The sequence below is a fragment of the Aphis gossypii genome, unplaced genomic scaffold (assembly GCF_020184175.1).
Source record: "Aphis gossypii isolate Hap1 unplaced genomic scaffold, ASM2018417v2 Contig00395, whole genome shotgun sequence".
Classification (NCBI taxonomy): domain Eukaryota; kingdom Metazoa; phylum Arthropoda; class Insecta; order Hemiptera; family Aphididae; genus Aphis; species Aphis gossypii.
Genome location: NW_026083090.1, coordinates 25,425 through 41,082, shown reverse-complemented (window position 1 = coordinate 41,082; position 15,658 = coordinate 25,425). Strand labels below are relative to the sequence as shown.

Genomic DNA, 15,658 nt, shown 5'->3' with positions numbered 1-15,658 from the left:
TACCTTAGCCCGATATTTTGGAGGAAAAGCACAAATTTTATTTATAAACAATTTTAGAATAATAAAACATGTTTGTATTAGTAATTAAATTTATTTTTGATTACAAAAAAAAAAAATTTAATTTGGTTTATTAGTCAAAATAATAAATAAATGGTTTAGGACTAAAATAATCTTGCATTAAAATAATGCAGAAATCACTCATTTCATGGACTAAATATCCAGACAGTGAAATTTCGACCAGATCGAGCATTTTGACCAAAATATAATATAAACATCCATTTCATGAAATGTATAATATAAAGTATTAACACAATAGTACCTCGTACTTGCATTACATACAAACTTACAAGCAGTATAGTTTATTATAATATAATATATGATTTATTGCTAAATAACGAAAAATGTTTTTTATAATTACTACACAAGTCACAAAGTATACAATGAATGTCCATATACCTAATGTATTTTCGTCAAAGTCCATGAAATAAATGATTTCATTATGTAGATGAGACATATAGATTTACACTAGTTATAAACTTGTTATAACTTGTATAGTATATTTATAATCTACAGTCTACACCTTAAAATATTAGTTTTAAAGTACCTATTAAAGTGTTTACCTCTCATTGATAGCATCCATTTCAACGTTTCTTCAAATTGTACTTCATCAAAATCTCCCATAAAAACATTATCATACACGCTATCTTCTTCTAAGTTATGTTCTATATCTACTGGAAGTACAGCCTCTCTTTGATATAAAACATAAAATGGTGAATATTTTGTAGAAGTATGAGGCACAGTTCGATAAGCAAATAGAACTCCTTGCAATACATCTGGCCACTTGAGTACATTTTCTAGATGAATCTAAATACAAAACAAAATTATTTTTTAAATTAATTATTTTTGGTTTAAATTAACCAAAATATTTTTAGGTACCAACTTTAAGTAACGAATTTTTTATTGTTCTGTTAAATCGTTCAACGAGTCCATTTGCTTGAGGATGATAGGGTGATGTGACTCTATGTGAGGTTCCCGTCATACGAAATAGTTCCTCACATAGCTGATTACAGAATCCCCTACCTTGATCGCTTATTTCAACCTTAGGACAACCATGTCGACATATAATTTCATCGTATATGAATCGAGCAACTGTAACAGCTTTTTTATCTATAAGGGGTCGTGCCTCACACCATTTGCTGAAATAGTCTATCGCTACAGCAACATATCGAAAACCATTAACTTCCGGTAAAGTTATGAGATCGATTCCTATTTGTTTGAACACCTAAATTTATAAAAAAAAAAAAAAATGGTTATTAACATTTTGAATAACTAATATTAAAATATATATGTGTCATCAAAATCATGAATGTTAAATCTCAATCATATTAATATAGCATAAAAAATATTTTGTATGATGAACTGCATTAGTCTAATTAAATTTTTTATTCTGAAAATATCAATAATTTTGAATTAATAAAAAGTAATAGTTACTTTTTTAGGTATAGGAACGGAATGAAACTCAGGCACTATTTTTAATGTCGCTGGGTTAACCCGTTGACAAACATCACACTCTTTGGTAAATGATTTTACGTCTGAAGTAATAGATGGCCAATAGCAACGTTGGTTAAGCATATTAATAGTCGCATCCCTACCACGGTGACTTGACAGTGCAACAGCTTCTATCGACTCTTCAGAACCCTCGTGAATCATTTTCAGAATACTTTTTCTTTGTTCTTCGTCAAATATAACACGGACAGAATTTTTTTTATGATATAAAACATCATCGGACAAATAAAACGATTTGGTTTGTCTTCGAAAGTTAGATTTATCATTTTTACTATGGATATAGACAGGATATCTTTGAAATTTCAAGTAAGCCAAAACTGATCTCAAATTAATTGGCTCAGGACATTTGGTTTCTCTAACTACAGTTTTTTCAGGTATTTCGGGGTTAGCTACAGCCGAGGTGTTCATATTTTTGGTTTCCCATGGTCGAAACATCATAAAATACAATAGCTATAATATTATAATAAAATAAATAGTTAATTAGGAGAACCAAATAATTTTAAATTTAAAACAATGATTATATTAACTTTAGTATTATATTATCGGGAGGTATGATTTTCCTAGAATTATCTTACGGGGGGTATGATTTTCCTAGGATTATCTTACCGGGGGTATGATTTTCCTAGGATTATCTTACCGGGGGGTATGATTTTAAGTTAACAGGGAAAACAGTTAATAGGGACTGATTTAGTTATTTAAGCTTTTCGCTACATCTTACCATTTAGTACTAATTAGAAATTTTTTGTATTTATATATAAATCTATATATTAATATTGCAGCTATTTGAGAAATAATTTATTTTACTAACATACTAAAATAAAATATTGAATAAAATCTTTCCGAAAATATTTCATTATAACATTTTATTGTGTGGATAAAATATGATAATATAAGTAAAAGTTATAATTAAGTCACCATGAATAATGTTTTTGAATTATAACGAAATAATCAATATCACTAATTTTCGTTTAAATATCTAATTATGCTTAATATTCAACTCAAAATTTCTATTAAAAAGCTATATTATATATTATACAGAATAAAAAAAATATATTTAGTATTCTAGAACAAAAATACAAGTAAAAAGTATTTTTTAAGTATTTAGAATACATTGACAAAAAATTATTTGAAATACCAAAAAAGGATTTAAATACAAGTATTCGAATACTTAACAAGACTGTATATATCTTAGTGTTTGGACGTTTGGTGTAGATGATTATTTATTTATTATAATTTATAGTTAAATAATAATAACAAACTGAAAAAATGAATCTCTAAAATAAATATAATATAATATATGTAATATAATAATAATATTACCTATTAAATTTAAAAATGTTTATCTTATGATTTATAACAATACATATTATATAGTCCAGCCATTTAAGCTTCAAAAAAGGTGTTTTTAGGAATTAAATCGGAAAGTTTTGAAACTTTGCAGAAAATTTGGTTGTGGGTTTCTGATTAACCAAAAAAAAGTTGCAATCCCTCCAAGGTCCGGAAGTGTCCGCCATCTTGGATTTTATGTGCAATTTTTCAGTGTTTTTAAATTATTTTTAAAAATATTCATTTTATCACAAAAATACCTCTACATAAAAATATTGCTGACATAATTTACAACAAATATGTATATTTATATATTCTTGTAGCTTAAATAGGTGAAATGTTAAATCCATCTACGCGTTATGATATTTGATGTTGCGCGCGTTAATAGTTTATATTATAGGTACTGCACTGTGCGGCGTAGCTATTATAGCTACGTGTCTGATTAAATTGTAAACTAAAAAACGTAACAACGCCAATACAAATGAAATTAATAAACAAACAAACATGACAGTAATATAATTGTCATTAGTAATAGCGGAAAATATATAACAGTTTATTTTAAATTGGTCGGTAATCGGATACTTAATAAAAATTGGTATTCATATAGATGTCTAGTAAATAGAATAAATCGATTGAAAATAATGCCATCGTCGCAAGATTTAAGAAATTTTGGAAAATAAATGTCAAAATATTTGAACCAGCTAACGAAGATGGTCTTAAAAATAATATTCTTATAACAGCAATTTAAATAATATTGGTGTAGAAGAGTAGTATAAATATGGGGCGTCTGGCTCCATTTTTCAGCGGAGATGAAAAAAGTTTGAGGGGGTATGGTCCCCTTGCAGTGTAAGAAATTCCCGCTGTAAAATGGAGCCAGACGCCCCATGGTTTTTCTAACCATTTCTTAGTATAAATATGGGGCGTCTGGCTCCATTTTTCAGCGGAGATGAAAAAAGTTTGAGGAGGTATTGTCCCCTTGCAGTGTAAGAAATTCCCGCTGTAAAATGGAGTCAGACGCCCCACGTTGTTTCAGGCAAACCATGAGGCGTTTGGCTCCATTTTTATAGGGACACAAAAAATGTTTAAAGCGGAATGTCCTTCTTTCAGTATAAAAAATCTCCCTATTACTTTTACTGAAAATAAAACATGATTAGTTATTAGTTAAACGAATCATTTTCGTTTAAATTTCTGAAATAAATAAAATCATTTTTTTTATTATCATTTTGTTTATTTATTTTAAATTAATTAATAGTATTTAACATCAAGTATTTTAAATAAATCAGTTTTTTAATATTATTCACACTAGTTTTCTTACTTCTCTAGTAAAAGGTACATATTCAACAATGCGATCATGAATTAATAAACAATAAGCAGTTACACCTGTAAGAGATTCCGATGCTTCAATTTCCAATTGTACATCTACTGATGATGCTGTAGCCGAATCGTTCTGTTTTGAAGTATCGATAACTACAATTGGTGCGTTCGATAGAAAAGTAGAGGGACTTAATAAGGGGTTTCGTATATTTTTTTCATAGTACGATTCTTGAAACGATGTATACATATCATATAATAAGGTGAAATTATTTTTCGTAAAATCTAAATTCAAATTATCATATGGATAAGCTATTGAGTTAAGAAATACTTTAACGTTTGTCATATTACAGTGATCAAATATACTACAATCTTTTTCTAACGAATTTTTACGTCCTTTTTGTAATCCAATTATGATAAATCGTGGTTTTTCTAATTTTGATGCTGTCTTCAAGTTCCACACTACTTTTTTTGTGGTTCCGAGTTCAGGATATTCAAAAGTTTCAAAAGATCTGAACGGGATAAACAAACTTTTTTCTTTTTCAATAAGTTTTAATAATTTTAACCTTTCTTCATCATCAACAGTAATATGTGGAACCTTCCAAACTATTTTATTCAAATCAACTTTTCCAGAATTTGTACTTGCACTGGTTATTACCTTTAGAGCGTTTAAATCGTTATGACATCGAGTTAATATTAGTTCTAATCTAGAATTAACTAATATCTTTTTAAAGTCTTCAAATAGACCTAACCAATATTTCAACGGAATGCATGCACTAAATTCTCCATTATTATTTGCTGGGTTTGAACTATTTTTAAAAATCCAACCAGCATTTTCATAACAATTATAATTATCAGGTGTACCTGATAGATAACCTTTTAACGAACTGGTAATACCAAGTACGCGTGTTCTATCTACTTCTATTCCATTGATTTCAAGTCGTATTTGATCAAAGAGATAGGAAAACCCGTTATTAGTAAGTTTTACTTTTCCAGCATCTGATACTTGACCTTCTAAATATATAAAGCTTTCATTCAGATATGGATAAACATCTGTTTGTTGAATTGATATACGTATTTCATCGCTATTATTAAATGAAGTTGTATACGGTGTATATGAATGATATTCGATTTTCGTAATTTTAGAATCGGTTTCAAACGGCGAACTTATATCTAAAATATCACTTTCAGGCATTCTGCTTTAATTTATAACCTAAAGCCTTTAAAATTGTTTTATTTTTCGTTGTTATTTTTTTTACTTTATTCGATGTTACCGGTACCGCTTTAGTCTTTTGACTAACAAGATTTATTTTATGTAATGGGCTTATATTAAATTTTAATCCCATATTAAGATCCGTAACGTTTAATATGTAGATTGATTATTAATTTCTCACCTAAATTGTTTATCGGATTATGATCTTGATCAACTAATTGTATAGTTATTGAATCGATATTTGTTTTATTTAATTTGTAATATATTAGGTTATTTGGTGTTTGAATCAGCTTAGACCCTATGATCTCACTAGGGGAAAACTCATAAATTGAATGACTTGACATGTGGTTGTTGAATGAACCTTGAGCTATATTACACATTACTTTTATTGAGTTAACACTGATTAAATTTGTCACTTTCTGTGATCGATGACCCTCAATGTGCATATTGTGTGGTTCATAACTTTTTTTTTCAAACCCCAATAAAGGTCCTATACTGTTCTTTACGTTAAAACGTATTATACCATTACTGAACATGGTTGTTCTAAAATCTATTTGATCAATCCCGATATCAAAAGTCATTTTCTCTGTCGATTTTATTCTAAAGTATTCGTTATCATTATTAAAGTCATCTATTTGGACCAAAATTTGATTTTTAATATCCTTAATATCGTAACACCCCTTTTTCAGTGTGATATAACAGATTGGAAATTTATTATTATTTAGTAAACGATCGGGGTTTTCTAAATATATTTCGAAGTTGTTATTAGTTTCGTTTATGTTTGCAAATGTATTATATGTTTGCAAATTTAACAAAGCAATTTCCGAGTCATCGTATACATCAATTGGTGGACAATAATGTACAGATAATGTGGTTGTATTACCAGATAAACTTAAAGTAACTGATTCTTGCATTGTAAAAAATTAAGACATAAATGTCCACAATTAAATGAATTAAAATCTTGATAATTTGTGTAGTTATATTTAATTTTGTTTCCTTTAAAATAGTTTTGTAGTTCAATCGGTGGAGGTAAATCACCGAAGCTATCAAAATATTCAACCTTATCTTTAATTTTATAAAACGCTACCCAATGACTTCCATTACCGGAAGATACGTCTAAGTTTAATATACCGCATTCGATTGCGAGAGGTTTTTTAGGTAAGTTATCACGTGAAAATACTCCGCGGAAATGACTGATATTAAACTTTGTAACGTATTTTATAATATCTCTAGAAGTTAGTGGTCTGTTAGGTAGCGTATTCATCAGTTTTTTTTCCTTGATCCATTATTATTTAAATATAATCCATTACCTTTCTTTCTTTTTGAATTTTGTATTGCATTATACACACTGGCACTTCCAGACATTAAACTACCAAGTGCTGATAATCCTGCAAAAATAGGTATTAAGGGAATTGCACCACCTGTCTGACCTGGTGTTAAAATCAACCTTTTACCAACATTTTTTTTTTTAACGTCTTTTTTTTTTTCGCTAACATTATACCATTTATTTTTATTTTTGTAGTACGTTTCCGTTTACGTTTACAACCCATTCCTATTTTTCTTTTAGCTTTCATTGCGTTTATTACGGTGTACGCAACGATTTTCTATTTCTAGGTGTATCTTTTGCTTTAAATCTTTCCCAAGCTCGAAGTTCTAACACTTTATGTCTATCTTCTAAATGTTTTCTAGTTGCATGCAAAATATCGTGATCGTAACATGCAGTATCCAACGGGTTTATTCCTTTATCAACACAATCTAGTCACTTTTTTTAATTTTGCACCATGTCAACAATACTAATAGTTTGAAATACGAGCTTCAAACGGATGACTATTTATAAGTGAGTTTACAAATCCTTTACCAGTCTTACCTGATTTACACTTATGAGTTGAACGTATCATTTATAACTGATTATAAAGTAAAAATGCATGAGTATTTATACGAAAAAATGAACTTGATTGAGCAGAAAGATAAATTAGATATTACAAATGTTGATGTTCAGATAGAAAAAAAACCATCAAAACATGGATCATTATTACCTGATACCATACGTGCTATATTAGTTGGTCCTAGTGGTTCAGGAAAAACAAATATAATGTATAATTTAATTACCCATGAAAACGGGTTAAGATTTGAAAATATTTATCTATACTCTAAAACCTCAAATCAAGAAAAATATGTTTTGTTAAAAAAAATAATAGATGATATAAAAGGTGCAATTTTTTCATTTTTACAAGTGCTGATAAAGTTATAAAACCAAACTTAACTAAAAAAAATTCCATTATAATTTTTGATGACGTTATATGTGGTCCGCAGTCAGTAATCAGAGAATACTTCTCAATTTGTAGACATTCAGGTGCTAGTTCAGTATTTTATTTAGCACAAACATATTCTAAAATACCAAAACAGTTAGTAAGAGATAACTCAAATTTTTTAATAATACTAAAACAAGACGATACAAATTTACGTCATATATTCAATGATCATTCGTCTACAGATATGGATTTCATTGAATTTCGGAAAATTTCCCATTTATGTTGGAATCATAGTGATTATGGGTTTATGGTTATTGATAAAACTCGGGAAATGAATGAAGGAAGATATAGATGTGGTTTTCATACTTTTATTAAAATAAAATAAATGTAAGTATAAATATAAATATAAAGTATAACTGAAATTATATACATTGTGTTGTCAATAGTCATACGATACAGTTATATTCACATTATTATTTGAAATGATTAAAGAAAAAGTTTTATTGGAAAATTTAATAACCTCAAAAAAAATATAAAACGAAAAATAATGGAAATGAAACGTGGTATCATAGATTCCGACAACTATTTTCGTGAAGCATTTAAACCAATAATAGAACCATTGACCAACCAAACAGAAAAGAATACACAACCGGCTGATGAAATAAAACCGGAAACTTCAGACGTTAGTGATGATGATAATGATAACGAATTAAATTCATCATTTTCAAATTTTTTCAATAAACGTCCTACATCAAAACGATATGATAAATCATATGGTATGTATTATGATAAAGCCAGTGATTCATATAAAATAGGAGGCTACTCTGTAACTTTTAGTCATGGTAACTTACAGTTATTTAATAAATACTATCCATGGACTGAAGGACTATGGTCTTTACTATGTGAGAAAGAACCAAAAAATACAACACTACAAGATATGGAATCTTATTACGACATTTTAAAAACTTCACGAGCTCATTTAAAAGCAGATGGGAAACCTAAAACCTCAAAGTTTCATAAATGGACGAATGTTGTAAAACCTCTATACGATAGAATGAAAAATGAGGAAAAGCAATTAAACGAAGAAATAGATAAAATTAATAACTCAAGAAATCCTCGATTAAGTTTAGCACAAATTACCGATCATTTATCTAGATCTAACGCTAAACGTAGTAATATTCATAATAATACAACTATACCAAATGATCCATTTGAATTTCGTCCAACAGCAAACAGTTCTATGACTACAGATCCAAAGAATGAAAAAATGTTTAATTTTACTGCAACCCCAAAGGTTAAGAGAGGTTCTGGTTTATATAAAGATGTAATACCTCAAACACAATTAGTTTATTATGACGATCCGAATGAACTAGTAACTAGATTAAATCTTCTAACATCATCACAAAATGTTGGTAATACTGGTGTCAATAATGAAATTATATCAATTTTAGAAGAATTACGCGAGAGAAATATTATAGTATAATGACAATCTTAACCAGTTTAGCTGAGGAGTTACATGGACCAGCGAGAAAAATATTTCCTAGACGAAGCGTAGTAACACGGTTTAAAGATGATCTCTGGCAAGCTGATTTAATAGACATGCAACCACATTCTAGACAAAATAATGGTTTTAAATTCATTTTAATTATTATAGATACATTTACCAAGTATGTGTGGGTAGAAGCACTAAAAAATAAAACAGCAAAGGAGTGTACAAAAGGTATAATAAAAATATTAAAAAAAAATCAACCAAAATTATTACAAACAGATAACGGAACAGAATTTTACAATAATGAATTTCAAAGTATAATGAATAAGTATCATATTAGACATTATTCAACATACAGCAGTATAAAGGCTGGTATGGTTGAACGCGTTATAAGAACAATAAAAAATAAAATTTACAAATATTTTACATCAACAGGTTCATGGAATTGGATAAATTCAATTTTTAAATTAGTATATAATTATAATAATACAAAACATTCAACAATAAAATGTTCACCACACGAAGCTCGGATCAACCCGGTTACAATTAAAAGAAAAACATTACAAATTAATACATCAAATAAACTTAAATTTAAAATTAATGACAAAGTAAGAATATCTAAGTATAAACATAATTTCAGTAAAGGTTATACACCAAATTGGTCAACAGAAGTGTTCACTATTTCTAAAATTTTAAATACAGATCCATTAACTTATCAACTAAAAGATAGTTCAAATAATATAATATTAGGCTGTTTTTATACACAAGAATTAAAAAAAACATTTTTTCCCGACACCTTTCTCATCGAACGTATTATAAAAAAAATAAAAACAAATTATATGTTAAATGGTTAGGTTTTAACAACAGTCATAATTCGTGGATTGATGTAAACGATACTTTAAAATAGTAAATAAACGAAATGTATCAATCAATATTTATTATTTTAATTGTATAAACCATTTTATTATTACAATGTTTGGATCTATTTCATTTTTATGTTAATTTATTTTTTAATTGATTACCGAATGTTATAATTAAATTAAATCCGTTAATTTTTTTACTACCATATCCCTACTAATCTGGCAATCGATGTAAAACTTTGTCTAAAATAAAATAGAGTTGACTCAGATTTTCAATATCGATTTCTAATTTGGAATTATAGGTTTGTTCATTCTGAAAAATTAAATGTTATACTGTTTAGCTAATTGTTTAAACATGCATTTTAGTAATAAAAATAAAAATAATGAATAAATAACGTTTTTTTGTTTTTTTTTAAATTGTATTTATCCTATATTTTATTTTATTAATATTATTATTTTTATTGAATACTATATCAAATTTACATATTTAAAAAAAATAAAATAAACTATTTTTTTAAACGATAGTGACCATATGCAATAGTATTAATACCATCACACATAATAATCCTTTTATCGTCATTCGCACTAAGAGCAATTTTATCTATAGATTTAGAATAAACAAAATGGTGTTTTGATTGTATAAAATTCATAGATTTACATAATTGTTGACTAGCTGAATTATTGATATATGCATTTAATATATTTAAATATTCGTCAAACTTCATGTGATTATTAATAACATATTTTTTAACACCCTTAGCTCTTTTTACTTCATCTTTATTTGTTTTATATGCATAGAGTTTAGGACGTAAAGTAATAAATTCTAATAAGATTTCAGATTTTAATTCGTCTTTAAAATAACCTGGTTGATTTTTTCTACGATCACTAAAACAATAGTGATTTTTCGGATAATTTGAAGTATCAAAGTAAGAAAATAATTTTCGTTTTATGTCATCGAAAAAGTTAGAAGTTCTTATTTCGTAAACTAACGAATCAGTATCTGAATACACAATGTTAATTTTATTTCTATACATATTTTTCATTACATTATAATGAAAATCATACATTATCGACTTTGAAATATCCAATATTGCAAATCCTACATAAATAGGCTTATCAAATTTAATTTTTTCCTTATTCATATGAATAGCCATTAAATTTTTTGTGTATATAGTTCGATCTTTAAATGTTGTTTTCGACATTAATCGATGTGCTTTTTTTTCGTTAGATACTAGAAACATTGACATACGTTTTCTTTGTCTTTTAGAACTTATATTATTTTATTATTTTACTTAATATAAACTGATAATTGTTTTTTATACATAAATAGTTGAAAATACATTTCGTTAATTTTACATCACTAACTGCATCGTGTATATAAGTTATATCATGGTTTTGATTACAAATTGAATCATGAGTTTCCTTCAACGATAAAAATCTACCATTTTTAATTATATAACCTAATTTATGGTTTAATATAACTTCATTACTTTTAAAATTAATTAATTTTAAATAAAATACTCTATTATTATCAGTATCGTATGCAGTCATATTCAACATTATATTTGTATTAAAACCTAATCTTTGTAAAATATTTTTATCTGAATCACCATTCCATAGTAAAATAATTGCATTTTGGTTATTAAAATCAAGATAGTTTTTTAAAAAGCTTGTAGTTAGGTTCGACGTTTTTGATTTCATAGCTAAATGTAATTCGTTTAATATAACTTGAAGCTGATCTGGTTTCTTTTCAAAAATTTTTAGTAGCAAATCTCTAGTTTTTGTATATGAATAATTGTTCATTAATCTTATTCTTCCATCAGGTGATATTATTAAAGGTCGACCTCGTAGACGAATAATTTCAGATTTTACGTGAGTCTGTGATATAGCTGCAGAAATAAGTATTAAATCTGTACGTTGATAGTTGCTGAATTCGAAATCAATTATAATTATTTTATTTTTTGGTTTTTGCCTGTAATTAAACAACATCAATTAATAGTATCATAGTATTATTTTTATCTATGTTACTAAAATATATTTTAATAAAAATAAAATACTGATTTCATAATTTTTTATTTTATATAAAATTTAGATTATTGAATGTACTTTATATATTTTATTGATTTATTTTTTTTATTTATGCGTAATATGAATTTATTTGATATTAAATATTTCATTATTCATCTGATTTTTATTTCACTGAAATTTTGAAAAATATTAAAACATATTTTTTTATAATCAATAATATAAATATTTTATAGTCACATAACTTATTATTTTTAAAAAATATATAAAAAAATAAAAACAATCATATCTTTTATATTTATTCACTAAGACTAGCAGATTCACCATGCAGCTTAATTAATCTATAATGATATTAACAATATTCAAATAAAATAATAATTTTCAATTTTGATTTTATCATATATTTTTTAATCTGATCGTGTTTTACTATGCCCCTACTTTAATAAGTCATATTTATTAACTTTTATTATATAATATATATATATATATATATATATATATATATATTAAATATTGAATTTGAATTCAACCAATTTTATTTTTTTATATTTTATTCATTTTATTTATATTTCATATAATACGTATGTTTTCATTTTATTTTAAATATTTCATAATTAATTTTGATTTTTATTTCACTGAAATTTTGTAAATTATTAAAACATATTTATTTATAATCAATAATATAAATATTTTATAGACACATAACTTATTATTTTTAAAAAAATATATAAATAAATATGATCATATCTTTTATATTTGTTCACTAAGACTAACCGATTCACTAGCAGCTTAATTAATCTATAATGACACAAACAATATTCAAATAAAATAATAATTTTTAACTTTGATTTTATATCATATATTTTTTAATCTGATCGTGTTTTACAACTTTTATTATATATATTAAATATTGAATTTGAATTCAACCAATTTTATTTTTTTATATTTTATTCATTTTATTTATATTTTCATATTATACGTATGTATTAATTTATATTTTAAATATTTCATTATTCATCTGATTTTTTTATTTCACTGACATTTTGTAAATTATTAAAACATATTTATTTATAATTAATTATACTTGCATTTTATCTTACTTATTGTTTTGCTGCATAGTTTGATGAATACCTCGGTCCATGTTGTTGCGTTGAATAAGTAGGTTTTAGTTTATCAATTAAAAAATGAATTAAGAATCAAACTGTTTCTTCAAATTAATATTGTATTTAATTTAGATTAATTATTAATAAAACTTAACTAATATCAAAAACCTTGCTTGATGATAGTGTTGTAATAAAGTCAGCGACTTACACAAGTACTGAAAGACTGAGGATAATAGACTATAACCTACTCAAGAGCACTTTGTAAATGACTATAAGTCTAAAAATATTGAATGATTATGAACCAGATTTATAGTCTGATCTAGTGGTGTGATATGTGATCACGCCATATTTCACTTTGATCACAGATATTTTTTATAGATTAGGTAAAAATATGATCACGCTATATTAAACTTTGACTACAGTAATTTTTTTATAGAATAGGTAAAACTATGATCACGCCATATTACAACGCTACCACAGTTATTTTATAGATTAGGTAAAACTATGATCACACCATATGATACCACAACCTTACAAATCTGTATATAAGTGATCAGTAGACATTGATTATAGTTAGTGTTAAATCTCAACATTGTCTATAAATTTTATGTTTCGTCGTTTCATACCGTAATATATCCGTTTGCTACAAGTCGATAACAAACCAAGTAACACAATTTGATCAGGTAAATGTTTTTTAAACAATCTGTTATATTAAAAATTAAACTTATACTGATTATCATTTTTATTTAAGGTATATTTAATATATATAAAAAATAATATGTCGTACTATACTAATGTATCTGCAGGCGAAAGCTCTTCAAATGATGATGTAAGTACCTATACCTATTTGTTTATGTATGTGTGTACTGTGTATATGATATTAATATATTATTATTAAATAATAGAATGAAAGTAGTATGCTATCAACACTATCATCTTCTTTAAAACCGGTAAAAATGCAGAATAAAAAAAGAAAAAATGATACTGAACCAAAAGTTAAAATGACTAAGGCTGGAAAGGTAATAATTTGTATTGTATTATTTTTTTAAATATTACACACACACACACACACACACACACACACACACACACACACACACACACACACACACACACACACACACACACACACACACACACCACACATTTCATTTTTAATATAAATATATATGAATGTATAGCAGCGAACAGAATCAATAGAGACGTACAAGGATGCCTTAGCTAGTGTAATTTCGAAAGGAAATATTGAAGATAACGTTTCTAACTCAATAACATTGACGGAAGGAAATTACACGTATACGATTCGGTGTCCAGTAGCGCCAAAATGCGATGACTACTACGTCATTCAACATTATAAAACTAGTGTTATAAAGGACATTCCGTCACTTGAAAGGTAAAAACCATAATAAAAAAAACCAATGATTAAATGATGAACTATAGTTAAACAACAGCGATACAATCATTTATTGATCACCAGATTATTTTTTTAATTTGACCGTTACCTATTATTATTCAACACAAATAAATTATTAAATTCTAATTAAAATAATAAGATTGAGGATTTTATCGTTGATATTTAACTATAACATGATTAAATAATAAAACATATTACGAATATTATTAAATAATGATTTTTTATAATAGATGGAAACATTCTGAAGCTAGTGTAAAGTTGTACACTAACAACACCTTTCCTGCTGACAACGAAATATCTATAAAAATAAATGAACTAATTCGGACAATTTTAAATCGATGTTCATCGGATCCGAAACGGAAGATTGTGAAAAACAGTAAAAAATAAAAAAAAATGCAAATATATTATTTTGTAAAAATTTTTTATTGGTAGTACCTATAAATTATGATATTTAATAAAATTATTAAAATTGATAAAATTAATTAATCTTATTCTTTTACTATAATATTGAAATCAATTCTTAGAGTAATTATAACAATTATAATGGTATAAAGTTCAATACAAATTTTATTTTAAATCGACATTATATCATATAATATCATATCTGATAGTGAATTATTGTGGAATTGAAGTATTTCATATATAAAACAAGAATCATCGTTCTGTATACAACACATGCTAAAGTCAAAATTTTGAATATACTGATTAGTAAAATCATTTCGCTGACAAGATGATGGTAGAATATTGATGTCTGCTCTAATTAATGAATATACGGTATCAAAAGTTGACTGATATGAAACCAACTTTTTCTGCTTTTCTACAATATGTGAATCGATACATTGTTGTAATTGTTTTAAACGATGTAAATCAGTATATGATAAGGTAATAAAATGATCATTAACATGCAATTTAATAGTTAACTGATTTAAATTGACTGAATAATATATGTTATCAGTTATTTTCACACGTTTACAATTAGTATGTAGATTATTAGTTATTGAACTATAATTGCTATCACACATTAGTGTACACCACTGAAGTAAATCGAAGGTTAACAATTTTTTAGTAACATTACATTCTAGTATTACAATAACAGAAA

The 15,658-nt window shown here is 26.0% G+C and overlaps 3 protein-coding genes across 9 annotated transcripts; 2 read left to right on the top strand and 1 right to left on the bottom strand.

The window, feature by feature from the left end:
* Positions 1 to 225: 225 nt before the first annotated feature.
* Positions 226 to 1,313, bottom strand: LOC126553992 (uncharacterized). The gene is made up of 2 exons (XM_050209107.1): positions 941 to 1,313; positions 226 to 864 (listed from the first exon to the last, which is right to left on the bottom strand). The coding sequence occupies exons 1-2, from the start codon at positions 1,037 to 1,039 to the stop codon at positions 568 to 570; spliced, it is 396 nt and encodes a 131-aa protein (XP_050065064.1). The 5' UTR covers positions 1,040 to 1,313; the 3' UTR covers positions 226 to 567.
* Positions 1,314 to 7,636: 6,323 nt separating this feature from the next.
* Positions 7,637 to 12,155, top strand: LOC126553993 (uncharacterized). Of its 5 annotated transcripts, none has more exons than XM_050209111.1 (3): positions 7,637 to 8,837; positions 8,898 to 9,765; positions 11,841 to 12,155. In XM_050209111.1, the coding sequence occupies exons 1-2, from the start codon at positions 8,216 to 8,218 to the stop codon at positions 9,149 to 9,151; spliced, it is 876 nt and encodes a 291-aa protein (XP_050065068.1). In that variant the 5' UTR covers positions 7,637 to 8,215; the 3' UTR covers positions 9,152 to 9,765; positions 11,841 to 12,155. The 5 variants fall into 5 exon arrangements, with proteins under 5 accessions (XP_050065068.1, XP_050065069.1, XP_050065067.1 ...); XM_050209112.1 differs by having other exon boundaries at positions 7,637 to 9,040; positions 9,120 to 9,765; XM_050209110.1 differs by having other exon boundaries at positions 7,637 to 9,472; positions 9,593 to 9,765.
* An 814-nt stretch (positions 12,156 to 12,969) lies between these two features.
* LOC126553995 (uncharacterized) lies at positions 12,970 to 15,041 on the top strand. Of its 3 annotated transcripts, XM_050209115.1 has the most exons (6): positions 12,986 to 13,528; positions 13,582 to 13,828; positions 13,897 to 13,974; positions 14,051 to 14,164; positions 14,327 to 14,538; positions 14,790 to 15,041. In XM_050209115.1, exons 3-6 carry the CDS (start codon positions 13,924 to 13,926, stop codon positions 14,944 to 14,946), a joined length of 534 nt encoding a protein of 177 aa, XP_050065072.1. In that variant the 5' UTR covers positions 12,986 to 13,528; positions 13,582 to 13,828; positions 13,897 to 13,923; the 3' UTR covers positions 14,947 to 15,041. The 3 variants fall into 3 exon arrangements, with proteins under 3 accessions (XP_050065073.1, XP_050065072.1, XP_050065071.1); XM_050209116.1 differs by having other exon boundaries at positions 12,970 to 13,828; positions 14,330 to 14,538; XM_050209114.1 differs by having other exon boundaries at positions 12,986 to 13,828.
* Positions 15,042 to 15,658: the final 617 nt, after the last annotated feature.

Bases quoted from the DNA above. Each gene is read 5' to 3' on its own strand.
- LOC126553992 (XM_050209107.1), bottom strand. From the start codon at position 1,039: ATGACGGGAACCTCACATAGAGTCACATCACCCTATCATCCTCAAGCA. The intron at 865-940 runs GTTGGTACCTAA...TTTTGTATTTAG, and splicing joins TAAAAAATTCGTTACTTAAA to ATTCATCTAGAAAATGTACT.
- LOC126553993 (XM_050209110.1), top strand. From the start codon at position 8,216: ATGGAAATGAAACGTGGTATCATAGATTCCGACAACTATTTTCGTGAA.
- LOC126553995 (XM_050209115.1), top strand. From the start codon at position 13,924: ATGTCGTACTATACTAATGTATCTGCAGGCGAAAGCTCTTCAAATGAT. The intron at 14,165-14,326 runs GTAATAATTTGT...ATGAATGTATAG, and splicing joins AAATGACTAAGGCTGGAAAG to CAGCGAACAGAATCAATAGA. The intron at 14,539-14,789 runs GTAAAAACCATA...TTTTTATAATAG, and splicing joins GACATTCCGTCACTTGAAAG to ATGGAAACATTCTGAAGCTA.